Consider the following 21,903-nt stretch of genomic DNA (forward strand, 5'->3'; position numbering starts at 1 on the left):
TTCGTAATCCCTAATTTGTCCAGGAGTGATTTATTGTAGAGAAACTGTCAAGACATTTCTACTTCCATCCAAAAGTCATTTTCAATCTGAGCTCCTTTCTAGGTTCCATTTTCGGTTACCCCCCACGAGTCCGAAGGTTCGCTAGTCCGAAGGTTCGCTAGTCCGAAGGTTCGCTTGCACGGTGCGAGGAGCTGCGCGCTGAAGAGCCTCTTGGTGCGCCAGTTAGGGGCCGTCTCTAAATTACGATTGCACAAGTGTTTGTTTAAAAATGTGTTATCTTAAAAAATATCAAACATATTTATACAAAAAAAATAACAACATTGAGCATGAATCCAAGTAGCTAATCCTAGATGCCATAGTCATTTTGGGTTAAACAATTTAACCCTTTATAGATTTTTAAATCTAGATTTTTAAATCCGCTGCGCGGGCTCACAGTTTCAGACTAACGAACATTCGGACTAGTGAACCTTCGGACTTGTGGGCAGCCACCCCATTTTCTAGCTTCAGCCCACCACTGTCAAATGAAAAATTTATTTTGAATGGAAGTCGAATCATAAAAGGTGATTTTTAAAACATCCTTTGAAACGTTTTCTTCAAAACCAAGCCAACAAAAAAAAAAAGCATGGGCAGAGTTGTTGTTGTTCATGCAAAACGTATCTGTCAGCCACCAGCAGACAGACCAAAGGTGCGTTCACACTTACACAAACCACACATTAAAAGAATTAAACATGGAACAGACCAATCAAACTGGGACTAAACAAGTACAAGTGTGAACGCACCCTGAGTACACTTAGTAGTAATGAAACTATATGATATGACTCCTCGTTTTTTCTTTAGATTTTCCACCATGAAGCATGACATCAGGCCTGAGTAGGACATGCCTGCTAAGCATGAGTACAAGCATGTTCACATACAGAGTACATTACAAATCACCTACTTTTATTTCTCTCACTTTATTGTAGAAGCACTGTCCTTGTACACGATCCCTTTGGGCTGGTCCAATACCATACATGGGGTATGTTTTAGATGATCATAAGTTTAGGTGGTATAAAGTCTTTCCATCATTTACATCAGCCTCACTTGATGTAAAGAACAGAACAGAACGATACCAGCTTCAATCTATTGGTATTGTCTACTCAAATACAAATAATATATGTCATTGTTTCGTATTCTTAGGTTAATTACAAACCTAAACACCCATTATAACATATTAAGACAGCTACAGTATAGTCATAAAAAATGTAGAAAATATGCGTATCCTTCAATTGAAATATCAACAATCTTTTTGATGGGTAATGTTGAGTTTTAATCAGTAATGACAAAAGTCGTTTTACAGTTTGTCATCTCATATTCTGTGATGACACTTGATGTAATCGTCTAGAAATATTGATTCTTTTATAGCAGTATCAATACTATGAATTAGAGCAGCTGGTAACAGAGGTATTGGTACTTGGAATCAATTGGCACATCCCCAGTAAAGAATGTTATTGGATCAAGCCTCTTCCTTAACGGCCGTGGACACTCTTTTCATAGCTGTAGCATTCACTCATCCTTCTGTGGTCTCCAGCAGGAAACCATTCTGGTGTGGTCCTGAGCATCACCTCCAGAGAGCTGCAGAGCTACCTGAGCAGCTGATGCCCACCGCGGCCACGCTGGAGGGACTAGCGTTAGCGCAGCCCTGCTAAAGAGCACAGGGACTCCACTCTGCCTTCCTCCTCTCCGGCCCACCCCCTTCTCTCTGTGTCGGACACTGACCTCACTGCTCCGGGGCACATCCACGCCTCGGCCCACCCCGCCTCGGCCCACCCCGGGGCACATCCACGCCTCGGCCCATTGAAAGTCATGGTCATTGAAAGCGAAGGCATTTGGGAACAGGGTTATAATTTAGGAAAGGTTATGGTTGTGGTTATGGTTATGGTTATGGTTAGTGTTGATGTGTTTGCAGAGGTAAGTTTAAAAAACGAACCATCAAGTCAAACAGTTTAGACCTTTTCACAGTACCAAAAGCTTACACATTGCTGTGGAAGCCAGAAATAGGTTGTCACTTCCATCCTTTCCAAGTTCTCAAATGTTGGATTAGCACATAGCAATAATATGTATAAGACCATCAACTATCTAGTAAATGTAATATGAAGTATTAGGGTCTCTTGACTTTTCCACCCGTGGACGCCATTTAAAGACTGTTTACAATGTTTTAATAATATTAAAACATGGTAAAAAGGCTCACTGTGTCTCTATGCTATACAATAAACAATAGATTCAAAGTTAAAGTAAAGACTACCCAATTGTTTAGGGAGATTATTTTAATTTGTGGTGTGAGTTTAATATTTTTTATACCTCAAAACGTTAGCTGTTAGCTTTAGCATTAGTATTGAGACACAAACACCCACAAATATGTATTAAATTTAAAAAGACCCGGCAAAAACCCTCAAACCCCCATAGAGACAGAATTGAACAGGATGTTTGAAATAAAAAGAGAATTGAACAGGAAGCGGCTGTGCTAACAGTGAGCTAGCCGGCTAGCTAGCAGATGTGCACAGAGCCGATCATTTAATGCAGTGACAACTGTCGGAATCACGGATAACTAGCTTACTCTTGTTAAACTATAACGTCCATTTTGTTCAAGTCAAAATGAAAGTGGCTAACACTGATCAGCTGAAGGCTAATGTTTTTGTTACTGTCATGATCCAGTTCTTTAAGCTTTACCTCTGCTTCATCCGACACCGCACAGACCCTCAATCACCAACATCAGATGTACTTTATCTTCCACCTACAGCACTGTCAGTGAGCAGCACCACAACACGCCTTTACAGAAAAAATAGACTTAAAAAGGCAATAATGTTTTTCTACATTTTGGAAGGATAGAATAGTTGTAGTGTAGTGCACACAGCTGACACCAGAGGGCAGTGTTGAACCGCAAACTAGTGACATCACGCTGGGACCAACTGATGTATTTCTATGGAAGAAAAACTAAAAAGGTGAGTGTGACTAACTGAAAAACGGTTGGCTAATGCTAGCTTGTGATTGTAATGCTAATTTGCCTAATTTGACAGCATAAATCAAAATCAACAAATTGAATCAGCTCACCTTTAAACTCCAGCTAGCTTCACACCCCCAGCTAAAGTTGATGACATCACATTAAAAGGTATCAATAATCGAGACCATCAATAAAACATGCGTTCGCACATCCGGGAACTTGTGCAGTGGCAACCGAGTCCGCCATTTTGAAAGGGGCACAACAGCACGTCTACTACATACGAAATCCAGGAAATATGAGGCCAAAATGTCAAAAACCTGCTTAATCTGTCAGGACATCGCTCTGTTGTCAGACCAAGGAATGATTTGCCTGACCCGCCAGCCCCGCCCACATTCTGTTCAAAAGTCTGGAATTGGACCATTAGGGGGCGTCAAAAAAAAACTTTCCAGCATTTACCGGTCCAACCACCGCCGCTAATTTGTGTCACGTGTCTCTCAAATGCGGAAGACGTCTCTCAAATATTTTCGGAACATTCAGAACAAAATATATAACTTAATTTACCTCAGATTTACAGAGTTTAGTGCGTCGCTTGTTGACTCAGCAGAAGTCAGAGTTATTTTTATCCTTTCCTCGTAATCCACCATGTTTGTTTAGACACGAACGGACAATGCGTGTGTCTGATTGGTTAATCCGCCTGTCAATCACTCCCTTTGGAAATTAGCGCGACTGGGTTGGATCCCAGACCCTCAGGTTTTGTAAAGTCGTCTGTCAGAACGTGTTGGGAACGGCTGGTCAGGCAAAGGAATGAGAGCTTTGTCGTGTACCTTAGTTTGCCGTTATCGTCTAAAGAATCAAAAGTATTCGTAGGTCATTATGCCGTAGAAAAGCATGCGGTGGTGGTGGTTGCTAGTATATCGCGTGCCCCTTTCAAAATGGCCGCTACGGAGAAGTCCCGGATGTATGACGTCACCGCGAGCGCACGTATACCAAAGTAGTTTACCTTATGCAGCGCAGACGTGTCCAGGATGTCAAACTAAACTGTCGCCGTCCCAGTTTGGTGTCTAAATGGGTTTTGCTGGTTCCATTGTTGTTGTTGTTGTTGTTTTATGCCTCTGCCACCTCACCTGTGCCCCCCCCCCCTCCCCCGCCATTGCCCTGGAGATGAAGCAGTTTGCCGTCATGGAGGGAAGCGTAGTCTTTGACCTGAATCAGCCTATATTAGGCCACGCCCACAGTGGAATCACGCGTTTGTTGTAAATGTGTAAATATATGAACAATCTCCACTTTGTACATAATCCTTTTGCCGTGTGTGAGTGTGTTTTACACGACTACCAAAATACACAGAGGTCCTCAAACGCACCATTTCACTTACGTATTTTTACAATGAACGTTCATCTTTAGCCATGTTTCCATAGCGATTATCGGCACAGCTCATGAATTGATTATGGTTCGGACTTAAACACAGTGCAAACTAAATGCATCCTATGTCGTTAGCAAGTGGCAAATGTTCTAGTGACTTTGTTCCTGGGGAATCCATGAATTGTTGTTAAAATACTCTTGAAACAACCTCTAACGTGTACATGTACCTCACATGTACCTCACATGTACCTCACATGTACCCACAGCAAATAGGGGAGGAGCTAATAAATACTAGAGTATAACCAATTGTGATGTAAAGGTGCACATTGTAAGTTTTGTAGTGGGGGTTTGATTATATTTTGATTGATTCTTTGCATGTTTGTGTGTGCATGGAGATGGGAGCGGTTTAACACTTTACTGTGGAACATTCCAAAGCAAAGGAAAAGTTACTTTGTGCACCTTTAACTTTAACTCTCAACCCTCAGTACAATAATGTTAAAAGACAGTGAGTTATACAGAGAGTACTTTTACTTTTACTTCAACACATTTGAGAGCAGGTATCTGTACTTTCAACACAACATTTGTATTAAGTATTTTTTGTTATGGACACATTCTTTGAGTTCAAGAAATGAACTCAAAGAATGAACTTTGAGCAAACAAAAATAGTCCAAAACAGCCTCTTATGCCCTTAAATCAGGACAATTCCTAATCAAGATCACAATTTAATGCTTTATATATATATATTGTTAGCCTCTCTCTATCTGTACATTTAAACTGAAAAAAAAAAGTTTCAATTTGAAGTATAATGATTTGTAGCTCCCCCTGGTGGACATATGATCAAAGCTCAGTCACTCTTTGACAATATGAAGCTCTAAAATATCAATTCTTTGGATGATCTAATAGTGAATGAATACCAACTGCCTGGAACACATCGCGTTACTCTAATATATCCAATCTAGGAATCAGTAGTTGAAAAACATGCTTAAAAAATGCCATTTCCAGACGTTTCTGACATAGTTCTTATGCAATACTTAACTCTCCTCCACTTACAGTTGGAAACATGGCTGTGGTCCAAGACACACAGTTCCACCGTGGTCATATGTAGAAGATATTTTTGATACACTCTTGAAAAGAAAGTGTAGCTGTAAGCACTGGTCGCTGTTTGTTGACTGAGAACATGTTTGTATTTTTGCACTAATGATGTAACAGGAAGAAGTCCCACCCATGTCACGTACTTTTGCTTTGTGCCCTTTTCTTTTGACCCGTTTTGTACATACTCCTGTCCAGTGTTCTTTATCGACGTCTCTTTGTACTAAGTTCCTCTTGAATTAGGGGGGAAACCAATCTGGAAAATACTTTGAATTCATGATTTAGTTTGAAAATGTGTTGGATTTGTTGATTTTTAAACCAGTTTGTCCTCATCAGGAAAGCACTCGCACTGCATCCTGGAATAAACCACTCCCATAACTTGTAACTGTGTCCTTTTTCTTTAAACCCTTCCAGTTTTGACCTCAATTTGGTTTCTCGCTTCTTAATTAGGTCTTGTCAATGTTTGAGCAGGAGTTAAAGGCCGATGAAAAAAAGCAACACCTAAAATTAGCAAAATGTGAAAGTCTCTTCTACATTTTGTACAAATTGCCAACATGAAGCAACAAAAATCAATTACAGTTTTTCTCGATCGTTTTGATGCCTGTGTCAACTCGGTTAACACCCGTGTCTGAACAAAATGACACATTTTGCTTTCAAAAGGCTGTTACTCTCTCAAAACACTTCAAACATGCAGCAAAAGCAAATCTTGCCTTCAAACACTACAACTTGTTGCCAATTCAAAAGCATCTTTAATCAATCATTTCACACTGGACTGGGGGCGGGAGAGTAAAGAGTTTAAGAGTTATATTATAAATATGGCCATCAATATGAGCCAGTGCAGCCACATGTCCTGTGACAGGCCAGTGGCATTTCCTTTCTTTACATAGTTATACATTACTCAGAAATACTCAAAATCAGAGACAATTCCATGCCATTATTCTCAAAACTTTGGCTGAAAACTGAAATACAGAGAAAAATATGGGAATATACAGTAACAACTGTGTTCAAATTAGTCATTGTCTATTCGTTCACGACAAAAGGGCCACAGGTTCATCCACATCGCATTCCATATTTTCTCTGGCATCGAGGGAAAAATCTCCTTATATGGCCTATCCAGCCTTGACATTCTTCAGCACCATTTCCTGGGAGAGTGACTGATGCTAATTGAAGAACTGTGCAAAGGAGTTTCACACAGGTGAATCAGTGATTCAGACTTAGGAATCTATACCACCTGTGAAAAGATGTTTTCCTTTTGTTTAGCGGGAAAACCAATAGTTTGGGCTTTTTGAATGACATCTGTGTAACTGTTTTGCAAAAGGGTGTGAGAAATGTGTGAACCCAATGAAAACGTATGAACACATTCGCAAGAGATGACTTCTGCGGTGCAAAGAAGCCATGAAGACCAAGTGGGTTCTAGTTTACCTGAGCAGGCAAAAGCGAGCGAGAAAAACTGTAATAGGAGTTTAACTGCCAAATACATTTTTGGGGTATTTTGCAAATACACAAAACAAAGCCATAAAAGACCAAATGAGGATATAATGTGTTCTAATGTGCTTCAATTACATATTTATTTAGAACATTATGTCAATTTACATACAAAAAATTAAAACAATATATATCTTCCAATCGCTTTTCAGCCCTAAACCTGCTTTAGACCTGGTTTGGAAGCTAAAGCTAAACATGTAGCATCAATCAAATCAATAAGTAAAAAATAGCAATTTCTTCTTCTTTGTCACATTTATGGAACAAACCCAAAAGTATCATAAATAAATATCGACGCAGCCTTGTTTTGGGGACCAGTTAAAGTAAATATCACCTTTCAAATATTCCTTTTACATATACAAAAAATACACATAACGCTAAAAATGAAACTACAAAATCATCAGTTTTTTTGCAGACGTTTATTGAGCTCTGTACAAAAGCGTTGGACTCCAAAGCGGAGCCGGTCGGATACACAAGTAGAAAAAAGCATAAGGTGCAAAAACAAAACACTGACGCGTGCAAAGCCGAGCTAAGTACAGCAGCTTCACATCAAACAGCAACAGTCCACAGTACATCCAGTCATCATCATGCACAAAGTATTTACAGGAAATATCACCATACAACGGAGGAAGCACCGTATTGTGTCTGTCTTAAGGCAGTGAACGACGACAAGTGTGAATAGAAATGTATTTTGGAAACGTTTACTGTGGTGTAGGCGCGGCCAAGCGTTCTAATCCATGTTTATTACCATTTAAACAATCTGTAACAGGGTTTAATTGTGTTATTGCCACTCGTTCAAGCAGTTTCTTCAGTTTCTCTGACATGGCTCTGGTTAGTCACTATTATATCTGACAAGTCTGCACTGGAACTAACACTAACTAGTTAAATACTCTTTATTGTACACAGTATGTAAAAGACTTCAATATCTTTAAAGCATCTGAGCGTTTTTTATTTGACTTAATCATGTTCAGTGATATTCTGAGGTTAATCGCACTTTTCTTTATTACTTTCCACTTCAATGTATTTGTTTACAAGCTTTAAAGGGTCAATAACGCAGATAGAAAGTGGACCAATTATAAAACATGTTATTAGTAAAATGTTCTATTTTCTAAGGAAAGATGACTTGACCTGACACTTGCAGTACAATAATAACTGTTGTTACTACCTGTGTGTACGTGTGATGAGTCTAAATATTCACCTGCAATTAGTGAACATGGAGGTGAGTAACGCTCATTAACCCTTTGTGTTGGTGTGTTGTGTTGACACTCGCACGACTCTTCAAAGTGGGTTCTTTGGAGTGCCACGAATGCCACACAAATATATTTAAATATAGCAACATAAATAACAAAAAGGAATACAATTTACAAATAAATACTCACGAAGAAATGTGTACTCACTGTACAAAAGGCGTTAAGAAAGGATGTTAGAAAGAGGTGTAAAAATGTAGTCGAAAAAGAGTCAAAATCGCTCTTAAGGCAGTATTAAAACATGCTCAATATGAAAAAAAGTGACGTTATTATAAGTACAATATACTACAAAAGCCACTTCTGTTTCAGTGACAAAGTTTGCATGCTTCTTGTGTCCTCGACGTCACACTTTTTTAAATAAATATATACACAATATATTAAAACGATAAGAGGAGCATGTGCGACAATCCATTTATGTGCCGCTCTTTTCCTCCCATTCCTGCAAAGAAGAGAAGTCTGATCAAGCCTTCTGTATGAATGAGTTAAAAATGTGAGAGTTTAAGAGTTATTGAGTGACCTTGGCCTTCCGGAGCACGTGTCCGCGGGCCGTGGGCGGCTTCTGGCCCGTGTGGTGCCGCCGGAGCAGGGAGGCGCTGTTGACCGGCAGGTGGCACGACTCGGCGTCACTGGTGTCGCAGCTGGAGAAGGCGGAGGAGCCGTGAGCGCGACGCACGGCGGCGGGAGACTGCGGCGAGAGCGGGAGCGCGTTAAGGCGTTTTAAGTGGCTTTGTGAGCGTCTCAAAGTGTGGGCCGCGGCACAGAGAGCGGTGTGTTTGTGACGTGGGCCTGCAGTGCGGGTGTGATCCGGAGAACCAGAAGTGACTCATCTCATTATTATTATTCCTACTGTTATTTTAGCTTCATTTACAAAAAGATAATGTGTAATGACCATCTGTGTCCTCAAGGTGGCAGTCGAGTTCAGTGTGTGGCCGATGTGTGTGACCTGATGGACCTTTGCTGCTGGGAATGATGCAATTGGCAAAAGACTGAGCTGCAAAGATGAATAAATGATAAATAAACTCATGACCAGTCGACTATGATCATAATTGTATTTTAAAGCATAACTAAGTAACATTTTGACCTTATTGAACGTCTTTGTAAGTCCCTGTGATGGTTATTTTCAGGGAGTTTGTCGTGTCTGTTATCGCCCCCTGCTGCAAAAAAACAGCCTTGTAATATTTGCCGACATCAACACGAAGGCAACTCTCCTGAGAAACCCTGGCCTGTGATTATACTGCCTTATTATGAGAAAGAAAGAACGGGGAAAAAATGTGAGAAAATACAAAACGAAAAAGTTTTGGTCTATTTTCCTACCGTGTGCTGTCACAAGGGAGCTCTTTCACCTGGTTCTGCTTTCACTTACAAAGAAAGTGTTATAATGACCATGCCATCTGTGTCCTCTAGGTGGCAGTAGAATCCAGTGACTGTTGAAGGACCTTTGTTCATTTAAAAAGACTGATACTAAAGATGAACTAACTCATCCTGACTCAGCAGCTGTCGTCATAATTGTATTTTAATAATAGATATCTGTTCAAAACTGACTCAGAAACACATTCTAATTGAGCAAAAGACACAGGATTAAATGTATATTATATTTCTGGCAATTTTTTACATGGAATTTATTTTTTTGCCCCAGCTCAGAAATATTGTATAAGCAGCTCTGATGGTAAAAATGAGACCGCTGTGTACTGTCTGCATCTGATTACAGAGCGCTTTATTCTCCACGAAGCAGGAAGTGCACTGTTAGCATGCTAATGTTTGTTAGCTTTACTTTGGTGGCAGTGAATAATCCAAACTGTTTAGAATGAACTAGTTCTGTTGAAGTAAAAATCAGGTACAACACTTTTCATATTTTGACCGTTTTGGAAAGTTTATGGGGAAATGAACTAAAAAGTGTGATTCTTCCTGTTCTTTATACAGTTAGAGACTGTTGTGATGTTTATAGCGTGTACATTTGCAGACATGACCACAGCCAGTGTGTGGAGTGGTGCTGGCGCTGACCTGCACAGCTGAGGAGGGGCTCTTGGGCTCGATGGTCAGCCCCAGAGTGACCCCTCCGCTCAGGGCTTTCTTCAGACTCTCCTTGACCTCGGTGAGCTCCAGCTCCAGGTTCACGCGCTCCTCCTCCTTCAGACGACACTCCTCCTCCACCTTCTTCAGACGCTCCGTCAGGGACGACTGCGAGCGCTTAGCTGAGGAAACACAAAGGATTATGTATTATTGTGGATTTATACTATGCAATGTAGAGTATTTTATGGCTTGTGACATTAAGTTTATATATTCAGCCTTGTTCCTCAGAAAATGGTTCAAATGTGTTGTGTGCCCTCTGCTGCCAACAAGTGGAAGTATTAAGTATTAAAGTCATGTTAAAGGTTTCTAGTACTTCAACAATTACTTTAGTAGTGAAATACTTTTATATATATAGATTTATTACGTTGAGATAAAAAAACAAACATTTTTAAAGGTAAAAAACATGCAGACTTGAACCATTTAAATATAAATTAAATGCATTACTAATATAAATCCAATGCCATTACATTTGAATGATGCTGCCATGTTTTTATTATGTGTTAAAGTTGATGATTATTTTAGGGCTGTAACTAAAGATGGTTTAGTTCATCGGGGGGGCGTCCTGTGAAGACCCTCCCCACTGCCAACTCCAGGAGACATTATTCTATTATTTGATTTTTATAATTCACAACACAGAGCTCTACAGCCTATAAAATACAATCAAAACAGACTGAAAATTGATTTATGTTACATTTAAGTCAAATCAAAAGGTATAATGATTACTCTGAATATTTACAATTTCTTACAACGCGTCATATTATTGCAGTTTTAACTTCACGTTCTATTCCCGACTTTTTTTTTTAATGCTTCTTAAGAGACTAAATCTGCTCTGATGCTGCTCACAAGACACTGTCCTCCTAAAAAGAGCACTGTTGCAGTACCAGTGGCGGCCTCCAGGGCAGTGCGCAGGTCCCGCCTCTCTTTCTTCAGCTGGGTCAGGTGGTTGCGGATGTCCTGCTTCCTCTTCATCAGCTCGTCGTCTTTGGTCTGGAGGCGTTTGGCGTCGGCTTCCACGCGGTTCTTCCCGTACTTGACCTGCTCCGAGCCTGGACGAGCAATAAACCAGGATTACAACACCAACTTGACATGTGACTCTGCTTTTCTTTTCTTAATTGTATTGTTAGAAAACTACAGCAAAAAATAAAGAGACATAATCTGCAAAATCAACTTGAGTCAACTGAGTTTTTATCATTGTTACAACAGTGTTTCCTCATCAATAGTTTTCTCAGTTGTATTGTGATGTGTTTATGAGTTAATCCTGTATTGTCCTGCAACTGTCCTGTTTTCACCTACCCCCTATCCCCACCCACATCCCAGTACTTTTTTTTTTTTTTTTTATGAGGCCTCTGGGTGACACATGTAAAGTTCTACAATGTCACGTAGCCACTTTTCACAAATAAAAACATGTAAATGACAATCTTCTGCTTGTTACAGTGAAACGTCACTATGAAGAGGCGGAGCTTACCAGTTCTGCAGTTTTGAACAGGAAGTCAATGGACCTGTGTTTATAACTAAGCCGTTTTGGATCAATATTGCTGTTTACAATGAACAAAGTGTAAATGAATGATCTACTTATGTTATAGTTCAATATTCAATACTTGAAAAAAAGCACAATATGTCTCCTTTAACATCGAACCCGCTGATTATTTGCATAGTTGAGTTGCAGAGAAACATAATTTTTTTGTAGACCAGTCGCTTCTTTAACACTGCTCACTTGGCCTGGGTGATATATCGGTATCGGTATCAGTATAGACCGATTTCACTGATATCGGTATTGGCAGATATAGAAAAAGACAAATATTGGCCAGTCTGTGTGCTCATGTGCCCAAGTAAAGCTTTAAATGGTAGAACAATTAAGATAAAAATGTGCCTGTACAATCATGCAAAAATGTTTTACTAAAGTGAAAAGTCAACTTGTGATCTTTTCTTCAAATAGAAATGGGTTTTGTGGACCTCTGGATGTCTAAATATCTGTATCGGTTTTCACTGGGAAAGCGGGACATTTACTACAATATAATAACGATAATAAATAACTGATCTCACAAACCCACTCTCCATCTTTCATTACGTGCCTTTTCCCTTCTCCCCCAGCGTATATATATATATGTATATATATTCCCTGGAAAAATCCACCAATCGCATCCCTGCTGAATCCGAGTATTACAAATCTCTTAATCAAACCACAGCTGACTTGTTCAAATCCAATATTCCCATTTGAAACGTGACCCCTGACGCGACACATTTTCGCTATTTCCATTTCAACGTTCGCCGCGGTTCACACATTACGCTCGAAAACATTACTGCTAACCGCGCAGATTAGCACGACCGCTAAGTATCCCTGGCCCAGCGCTGTGGCCCCCTACGCTGGCAAGGACGCGCTCCTCCGTCTGGGTCCGCGTGCGTCACAGGATTTGTAGTGTTGTTTCAAAGCCAGTGTAATTTGGAGCTCCGGCCGGCTCCAAATGGCTGCGGAGAGGGAGTTTTGTTATAAAGCAATCAGCGTGGTGGGGCTGGGGCCGTCCAGTCTGCAGACCTATCCTGCTGCGACGCACACACCCAGCGCTGTCCCCTCTACACAGTCACACGGACAGTATTTGTGATGTAAAATGCAGAAAATAGAACCCAAGACTTAAAAATTGTGCTTTTGTCTGCTCAATTATGACATCCGTAAGTCATTATTTCATATTTTGTGCATTTTAAATCGCGAAATGTCTCTATAACGGCTTAATAAAGGAAATAACGGTGTTCGAGTGGGCTACGCTGCAGCACATATACAGTACCAGGTTCTGCGCGTCCAGCTTTCTCAGAGTCGTGAAATCGAGTCAAAGACAAAAAAACGTGAGCTTGGCCGGACAGTGGAGAATTACGGGTCGCGATAACAGAGCAGTGGATTTTTCTTTTCATTTGTCTCAATGAAGAGAAGAAAAACAATCAGAGAATGGCGCGCAGAGGAGTGGGCGTGTATCGGGTGAAAAAGGGACGTTTTTAGAAGCGATGGCGTCTTGAATGCAGATTAAGGATTACTCAAACGTGCGTGAATCACTCTAAAACCAGTCAAACTAACAACATACAACATACAATCTAAGCTCAAAAAGACACATAAAAAAGGGAGGGGGGTCTGGGCGTCCTCCCCCAGAAAACTTTGATCATATTCCTGTTTTCTGGGGATTTTTAGATGTGCTAATTCAGCAGCAGATCATTGTTATCATCACATTTTAAAAGATGAATACATAAAGAAGTATTCAATAGCAGCACTGTGAAGGGGTGAGCCATGTGCCAAAAAAATAAATTTAAAAAATCCTGGAGCCAGATCACAATTTCAATTTGATCACTGTTTTTTACGCTGCCTTAAAGATGTAAATAAAGTTATATTCTTCACATTTCACTGTGATTGGTTAAATCCAGTTTTTACTCAATGAGAGCTTGGCACAGGCTGGCCAATAGGAAGAGTGTGTGTTTGAGCAAAGAGCTGCATGTATATAACAATAATAACCATTTCACCAAAATAGCGTTAGACTTTTTATCAGCCCAGCACCGTGTTTGTGCTTTTGAACTGCACTCACCGGAACTGTTTCTTCTCAGGGAGGCCGCTCCGTTGCTCGCACTGACTCCGTTCTTCTTGCTCTGGTTCTTGGGGTCTGTCTTCTGCTTAGAGCTCACACCGTTTGCTGCTGGGCCTCTCCTGGTTTGCTGCGGATTATTGTAACAAATTAAGACAACGTTTGGATTATATTTCCAACATACTTTCTAGGTGTGGTGGCAGTTTGAGGTTGTGGGGTCCATGTTAGCGCCTTTCCTTCTTACCACACACATAGAGGCACATTAAAGAGCCAGCAGGGGCACAAAGAAGGGGGTCCACTACAACACTTTGCGGTCACTTTTGTGGGTCTTAATTTGAGGCTGTAAAAATATAAATTACACACAGCCTTTCCTGCTGTTTCCAACAAGGCCTAGAGTATAACTGTGTGTGTAGTATCTGAAGTATCTGAAGTGGGAGAGGTACAAGTAGCAGTGGGACTATTCTATCCCCCCATTTGATATTCCAAAGCCAATGTCATTGTGATGTACTTCATAGTTTATTTATTTTTTATGTTAATTAAGATAAGATAAAATAATCCTTTACGTCCACACATGGGGAAATTTCGGTGTTACAACGCAGTAGATACAGGATAAAGAACAGATAACTTATGGGAAGTTTGAAAAAACTTAATAGAAGAACTCTTATAAACAAAACAAAAACTCTTATTAACAAAACTCCTCTCATATCTTAATAGGGAATGGAGGAAAAAAAAAAAAAAAAAAGAAAAGATAAAGTTAAAATTAAGTAAAGTAAAAAGCATAAGACTAAATAATACTACTAATAATGGTAAAGTAAACACTCTTATTTACATCAGTTATAATGCACATGAATACGGCCTTAATTGCTTGTGAGTACAACAGTAATTGCACATGAATATGACGGTATTGCACATGGTTAAGTCAGTATTGCACATGAATATGACGGTATTGCACATGATTAAGTCAGTATTGCACATGAATATGACGGTATTGCACATGGTTAAGTCAGTATTGCACATGAATATGACGGTATTGCACATGGTTAAATCAGTATTGCACATGAATATGACGGTATTGCACATGGTTAAGTCAGTATTGCACATGAATATGACGGTATTGCACATGGTTAAATCAGTATTGCACATGAATATGACGGTATTGCACATGGTTAAATCAGTATTGCACATGTTCAGGGCTAGCAGTGTTTGTTATACAGTCTGACAGCAGCAGGAAGGAAAGACCTGCGAAACCTCTCCCTAATTGTGATGGATCCAAAACTAACTTAGGAATGCAACAACTGGTTTAAATCATAAACCAGTGTCACTGAAACTTTTTTTCTGGAGGAAGGTGATGTTACTGCCTCTAATGTTCCACAGTGTGGCATTACTGTGTCCATGATGACAAGCATGGGACGCCCCGAGGCCAAATAACAGGTCAAATCTGTGGAGAGGCGATCACAGTAATATTGACCCGACTCCTCCTGTTTATGGAAATGTTCCTTTGTCTATAATATTCCACAGAATGGCATAAAACGATCTATCTCCATGGGAATGACGTGATGTAAATGCAAGATGGATAAAGCAGCTCGTGGGACACAGAACAGAACACATGTGAGTGAGACAGAAGTGATGGTTAGTACCTTAGCAGTCACTTTGTTTTTAGTGTCAGCAGAGAGAAACTTAGAGGAAACTTTGGACACAGGCTGTTTGTAGTGAGTAGAAGCAGTAGTAGTAGAAGTAGTAGTAGTTTTAGCAGGAGGATAGCGAGAGGCCACAGGTTTAGGCGAAGGTTTGTCCTCAAAGGGCTCGGCGTTCTCATAGTGCGCCTCCTCTATGGGCTGACAGCGCCCCCTGGAGGGTGGAGTGGAGTACGCGTCGGGGTCCTGAGCACGGACCCACAGAGGAACAAGGCATACAAAAGAGGGAGGAGTTAAGAAGACAGGTAAAGGAAGTTAGTAGGTTTAGTTTAATACATCCAAAACTCAAAAGGGAAAAGGTTGTGTTCACGGCTTTGTAGAATTTCAGATTGAACTCAATGGGATATTTGCTGATTTTTAAACAAATAACACACAAATTCTACACTTGTCATGTTAATCTCATATCTTTCTTGACACCAATAACATATTTATAATCTGCATGTTGAGAGTTAACAGCTAAATCCCAAGCTACATATTAAAGTATAAGCACTAAAAGCACTAAAAGCACTAAAAGCACTAAAAGCACTAAAAGCACTAAAAGCACTAAGCCTTTAGAGTGATATGAAGTGAGCCCAGGTTCCTATGGGTGCTGAGCTGGGTGCTGAGCTGGGTGCTGAGCTGGGTGCTGAGCTGGGTGCTGAGCTGGGTGCTGAGCTGGGTGCTGAGCTGGGTGCTGAGCTGGGTGCTGAGCTGGGGGCCTTACCATTCCGTTGATGGGGACGTCGTCGTAGTGCAGAGCCATGCCTGAGGGGCAGGAGTAACCGTTCACATGGTTGTCCAGGTATGAGTTGGGAGACACTGCACGTTTACTGGTGAAGCTGCGGGAACAGTAATGAGACTGCACTTAAGAACAGTAAGATTTTTTTAATAAACCGTATAGTCTATCGTTGACATAATTTCACTAGCATTTCATTTCACTTTACAAAATATATGAGATATGGTGTTTTATTTCTTGGCTTGGAAAACTCTTACAATCCCATAATATTTTCAACTTGACCCTTACGTTATCAGACATCACTGGACAATCCAATACTCCATATGTGTAGTAGTAGTGACCTGGCTCATGTCAGACTGGTATGTGTAACTCTCTGGCCTGAGTTCTACACAGTATCAGTCTGAAGATAACACCTTTTGTTCAATGCACTTGCACAATAATGTTGAAAGAACATCTATGTCCACGATTTACAAAACAAAACGGTCAGTATTTGTGCTAAAACGGTCAGTATTTGTGCTAAAACAGTCCGAAGTACATCCGTCTGAGTTGCCATGTTGTGTTTTGTTTGTGATTGGTCCAGTCCAGCACCACTGGTGGCTCAGGCCCAATCACACTCAAAGTGTGAGCGGGAGCATGACATGGATGGATTCTCAAGAAAAGTGAACTCCATAAAATCTGGAGAATTCATGGTGCTGACCAGGTTAGAAAGGAAGTGCTGCGTACCAGAAGGACTGCTTGGCCAGCTGAATGACATTAGCCGTGGTCTCCACGTCGATGTAGTCGTAGTGCAGTGTGGCAGGGTCAGTGGTGGAGCCAGTCTCAGCCAGGAGCACCCCCAACCAGCGGCCCATCTCCTCAGAGGAAGACGCCTGCCAAACAGCCAAACACCACAGCCATGATGTATGATGATGATGTACTGATGTTATGTATGACTGTATAACAACAAGGGTCATGTTTGATACTTTGTTGACCCTGTAAGAGCAGGTACATCACAACAAGACGGAAAATGCAAACTTACTAGTAAAACCTTGTCAAAATCAACATTTGAAAAAACAAGAATAAATTGGAGTTTTTTTTTTAATGATAAATGTGATAATAATGATAAATAGGGAAAGGAGTTACATATGTAACTACAGTTCTATGAATCCTGGATGACTGCCAGGAGGCGGAGCTGAATGTGCGAGGGGAACGTTCAGTGCTTTCAGCTCTGCATTCAGATGGGATGGAATAGAACCTTCGTTTATTACAAAATGTCTCTGGTTTCTTGCTACATAGATTTGTTGCATGTGCCTTGATAAATTGGACATTGTGGATATTTTTTTTCCAACTGTCTTTCTCTTGCATTTTAATTGCCCCTGTAAATTGGACCAATATGAAAACGTTGATATCCCAATACTCTAAAGGGAGTGATGTACTGTGTCTATAGGTAATAGCATGGGCACACACCTCCAGGACGGCCACCTCCTGGGCGTTCCTGAGCAGGCGGAAGGCGAATGGGTGCTTTTGGTCCAGCCCGGGTGACACCTCACAGCCGCGCAGGGGCAGCGAGGCGATGTGGCTCTTCAGGTCGTCCCGGTCCTTGTGGAGCAGGAGCTGGTTGTCCCGCAGCCGGCACCAGCGCTCACGCCACCGGTTATTGGACAGGACGTTCAAGTAACCTGGAGCAGCACAAGGAGACTTTAGATCACGTGTTCACACACCCCAGGTCTACGTCCACTTTAAGATGATCAATATATACTTGAATTAATGATCTATTATTTTATTATAAAAACAAACAGAAGAAACCAAAGAGTGAAAGACAAAATCAAATAGAGATAGAGTAGCCCAAAGAATAAAACAATAAATAAAACATGTCAGTCTCATATGTAAATGTGTCCATATCTAAAAGGGGCTGTACCTGATTTTACTGTGTTAAAAATGTGAAAAACAGAACTAGTTCTAAATGTTCTAAAAGCTTTAGTTTTTAGTGAGCTAAAAATATGTTTTAAGTTATTTAACAAAAGTATAGAGACGTTACACAGGACAGAATGTGATCTTTTCTTAACAGTTGTAAAATGAACTGGAGTTTTATCAGAACTAGTACAAGACCACATGGGACCATAAAGTATCAAAAATCCACTATTTTCATCTTTTTTGTATTTTACACAACTTAAGAACACTTTAGATAAATTTGTTGAAGGGATAGAATTTATTTTCAAGATTAACAAGATTTAAATATAAGTTTTCTCTATGAAAAAAAAAATGTTTTGCCTGGACTGTTCCAAAATGAGTGACAATTCAAACATTTCAAATGGGATTTCGAAACTAAGGAAAAGGCTCAATATTCAATATCACAGTGATCATTTAAAAAACACAATTTTGAATCATTCATCCGTCATTTTTACCACAAAGTTTTTTCATAATTCCCATGTGGTCTTATAGTAGTTCTGATACATGGAGCAAGATCATTCTAGAACTGTTCAGGAAAGGTTCAAACTGTCTTAACTATGTGGTTTTCATCAGTATTGACACTGGTTCAAGTTCGTATCTTGTGTTTATTCTACGTTTAGTATTGATTATAATATCAAGCCAATACTTCTGACAGCCCTCCAGGTCAGATCTGTGGAGTGGAGAGCTCCTTACCACACGTGGGCACGTCCTCTTCTGCTGAGGACGTCTGCTCGTCTGTGGAGGGCTTCTTCTTCCCCAGTCCCATGATCTTGGTGATCTTCTTCCCCGCGCCCTTCCCCACGGTCCCACTCTTCTGCTCCGACTTGGAACTCTTCTTTCCCTTTCCTGGAGACAGACGTGGGACATTTAGACAGTAACTCTTTCAATTTGTTTGCTCTCATAGGAATGACCAGATGTTGCATGTTAGATAAAGCTAATCAAGTGATGAAGGAGGAAGGAGCGCGGCAGGAAGGAGGAAAACGACTGTAAACATGAGAGGGACAAGTTACAGGGCTTAATAATGGGTTATGTGAGAATACTGTGGAAGGACTCGCCTTGAAACTGTTCTTTTCCCCTGGTTTATGGTTCATATCTCTGTAATGACTGGACCAATCCACAGAACGAACTCTCTGTCAGCAAATGCATTGAACTAAAATCCAATTAATTTCTGACAATGCTTTAAAAAATGTGTTTTTGTTGCAAGTTCAATGAATAGATACCACTTTATAATAACTACACAGTAACACATCCTTAATGAGCATGAACAAAGACTTAATTCATAATGAAAGAATGTTTTTTAAGAATTATTCTGGCTTAGCAACTAATTCACTTCACAATCAAAATCCAACTATCAGTAAAAATAATGATGAGGAAACACTGTTGTAGCAAGGTTAAAATAAAAGCTCATTAAAGTAGATTTTGCAGAATGTTTCCAGCAACAATTATTTAAAATTATGTAACTATTAATTGCACTGTTCACTCTTTTGCAATATTTCTGAACAACTGTACATTTTGTGTAAATACTTTAAATTCTTAACTTCATACACGCCTTATTTACTATATTTTGATATTATTATTCAGCGTTGTGTGTTGCTGTTGAATTGTGTTCACTGACAATGAAAATGAACCTTTTGTGATTGTGATTGTGCTTAAAAACAGTGACGTTGCTCTTGCTGGTGAGGCTGGGGACAGAGGAATGACACTGGGGACATTCTGAGGGGACAAGCTAAGCCCAGAGTTATGAGAGTCTTCTGTCCGTCTCCTCTAAAACACAGAACTGGCTCCAGGCAAATGGAGCTCGTGGTGCTGGAGCGTGGAGTGTGGTACAAGCAGTACTTTGGGGTTTTGAGGCACCCACACGGGGCTCTGAGGGGCCAAAGGTCAACGGGTGCAAAACTATGTTGTCATTGGAAAAAAAAAAGGGGAAATAATCAAACGTGCTTTTTCTATGTGCGGTTCATATACACATATCACATACACTTTCTGACTGCAGTTTGTAGTTTAGATGGTTTAAGAAATCCCTTAATGCAAAATAATGAAAGGTGCTGATTTTTACTTTCTTAAAACATGAGAAACAGAACTAGTTTATTTTAACTGTTTGCAGAGGTCTAAATTGTATTTCCTAAGTGTGATCTTGGCTCTAGACAATTGTGATATGATTTTTTTTCTGGCATATCACCCACCCCTGCTCCCCAATATCAACCCGGTACTGAGTCCTTTTATTTTAAATCAGAATGCCTCGGATCTCCTCTTCTTTTATGGTTTTAAGTATTTTTATTTATGGGTCCGAAGTGTTGCTAATGCCATCTTGAGGACGAAAGCCACATGCTCACTGTAGGCTGTGCCAACAAAAAGTCTAAAAACAAAGGATTCCTCTTCTGTAACATCCCCAAAGACCCTGTTTGTCCAGAAGTGTATTACTGTGGTCAGGAGGGACCAGACTGAGGCTGAGCGGTTTGTTTCAGGTCGTTAGCAGCTGGCTAATGCGAGTTTACACATTAAATTGCATGGCTATGTTAATAATATTATAAGCCTACTGGTAGACTTAATTCATTAATACATTTCCTACTTTCCAGGTGTTACATTTTAGGATCAGACACAAAGCTCTTGGTGGTTTGAAGACCAAAACCCCAAACTTCTTTCTTCTTGAAGTATCGTCCCCGCTTCTATTTGCAGTAGTACACATGATGTCACACTTACTGTAACTGCCCCATAGCTTTGCAGTCTTGCACAAAAAAATAACAATTGAATCTAAGTATTTTCCCATATTTCTATTTTCGCCCAATGCAATGTGACAGTCACCATGGTGACCTCATGGATGACACCAAACACAATGGAGGGCCGGGGTGGAAAGCAGAGCCCCAGATGTGAAAGCGCTTCTTGCACAGCCGAGGAAAGTGTGATCAGGTGAATTTGATTCCAGTAAATCAGCTCGGCGGCCTCGTTACCAGCCGTGGAAAGAATGTGCCTGATTAAGCTAAAGAGCGGCGGCTACGTGAAGGACTGTAACACGAGGCACGCCGGAGCAGGACCGCTGCAGGAATGCGCCAACACAGCTGACGTGCACTGAACGGTTACGCAGCAAAAGCATCACCAGCTTTCTAGAAACGATCAGATCTACATGTGCGGCAGGTCCAACGTGCTCCTGTCAACACTTTCCTCAAAGAACTCAAGCCATATATACATTTCACACATGTTCTTGGTTTGAGTTCGAGTCCTTTTATGATATGAAATATAAAGAGTTGTAGTTGCAGAATTGTATTACTGCAGCTAAACCGGGATCAGAGAAGACATACATTTAGAGATTTATAAATCCAGTGATATCTTAGACAAGCTTTACTAAACCATAAGGGAAATGACTTAGACAATGATCACTTGGAAAACAAATCTGTACTTTATTTTCTCATAAAACGTAATATTTTCTCATAAAACTGAGCCATGTGAGTTTATGCGACTGGTTTTTAAATGATTATTATTCAATTATAAGACATTCTGGGTCAACAACAGCCACTTTGAAAGATCCTACGCAGATATCCTGGACTGCATAACCCGTCCAATCACATCCAGCAACAATTTTCTGCATCAGATCCAACAGACAAAACCCAGCGCATAATATTTCACCATATTATTAACAAAACCATGCTTTTTATCTTTGGTTCTTAACAGTTACATGCACCCCTCTATATTTGATGAAAAGTCCGTGTTGTTTTAGTGAAGTCATATGTCCACACTGTGCAATGTAGTTTATGTCTTTTATCATTTGAGGGCCGTAACCTGCCTC

The 21,903-nt window shown here is 40.3% G+C and overlaps 2 protein-coding genes across 8 annotated transcripts in view; one reads left to right on the forward strand and one right to left on the reverse strand.

Moving 5' to 3' along the window:
* sorcs2 (sortilin-related VPS10 domain containing receptor 2) overlaps window positions 1-1,789 on the forward strand; it is a 350,531-nt gene extending 348,742 nt beyond the window's left edge. For 4 of the 6 annotated variants that reach the window (XM_072458621.1, XM_072458620.1, XM_072458625.1 and 1 more), the window contains exon 27: window positions 1,568-1,789. Coding sequence is in view for 3 of the 6 variants with exons in the window: in XM_072458620.1 (XP_072314721.1) it covers window positions 1,568-1,635 (68 nt within the window). In the remaining 3 variants the exon portion in view is untranslated. The remainder of the gene's footprint in view (window positions 1-1,567) is intronic. The other 2 variants (XM_072458622.1, XM_072458623.1) reach the window with 1 other exon arrangement.
* Window positions 1,790-7,311: 5,522 nt separating this feature from the next.
* The window catches only part of afap1 (actin filament associated protein 1), a 64,622-nt gene continuing 50,030 nt past the window's right edge, over window positions 7,312-21,903 (reverse strand). Inside the window, exons 9-18 of one of the 2 annotated variants that reach the window (XM_072458795.1) lie at window positions 18,816-18,968; window positions 17,640-17,851; window positions 16,917-17,062; window positions 16,182-16,296; window positions 15,422-15,664; window positions 13,788-13,914; window positions 11,106-11,270; window positions 10,156-10,346; window positions 8,672-8,839; window positions 7,312-8,593 (exon numbers count right to left, since the gene is read on the reverse strand). In XM_072458795.1, coding sequence (XP_072314896.1) covers window positions 8,567-8,593; window positions 8,672-8,839; window positions 10,156-10,346; window positions 11,106-11,270; window positions 13,788-13,914; window positions 15,422-15,664; window positions 16,182-16,296; window positions 16,917-17,062; window positions 17,640-17,851; window positions 18,816-18,968 — 1,547 coding nt within the window. In that variant the 3' untranslated portion in view covers window positions 7,312-8,566. The remainder of the gene's footprint in view (window positions 8,594-8,671; window positions 8,840-10,155; window positions 10,347-11,105; window positions 11,271-13,787; window positions 13,915-15,421; window positions 15,665-16,181; window positions 16,297-16,916; window positions 17,063-17,639; window positions 17,852-18,815; window positions 18,969-21,903) is intronic. The other variant, XM_072458796.1, reaches the window with a different exon arrangement.

Source organism: Eucyclogobius newberryi, unplaced genomic scaffold, assembly GCF_026437365.1.
Source record: "Eucyclogobius newberryi isolate DKJ021-1_F unplaced genomic scaffold, fEucNew1.0.hap1 SCAF_22, whole genome shotgun sequence".
NCBI lineage: Eukaryota > Metazoa > Chordata > Actinopteri > Gobiiformes > Gobiidae > Eucyclogobius > Eucyclogobius newberryi.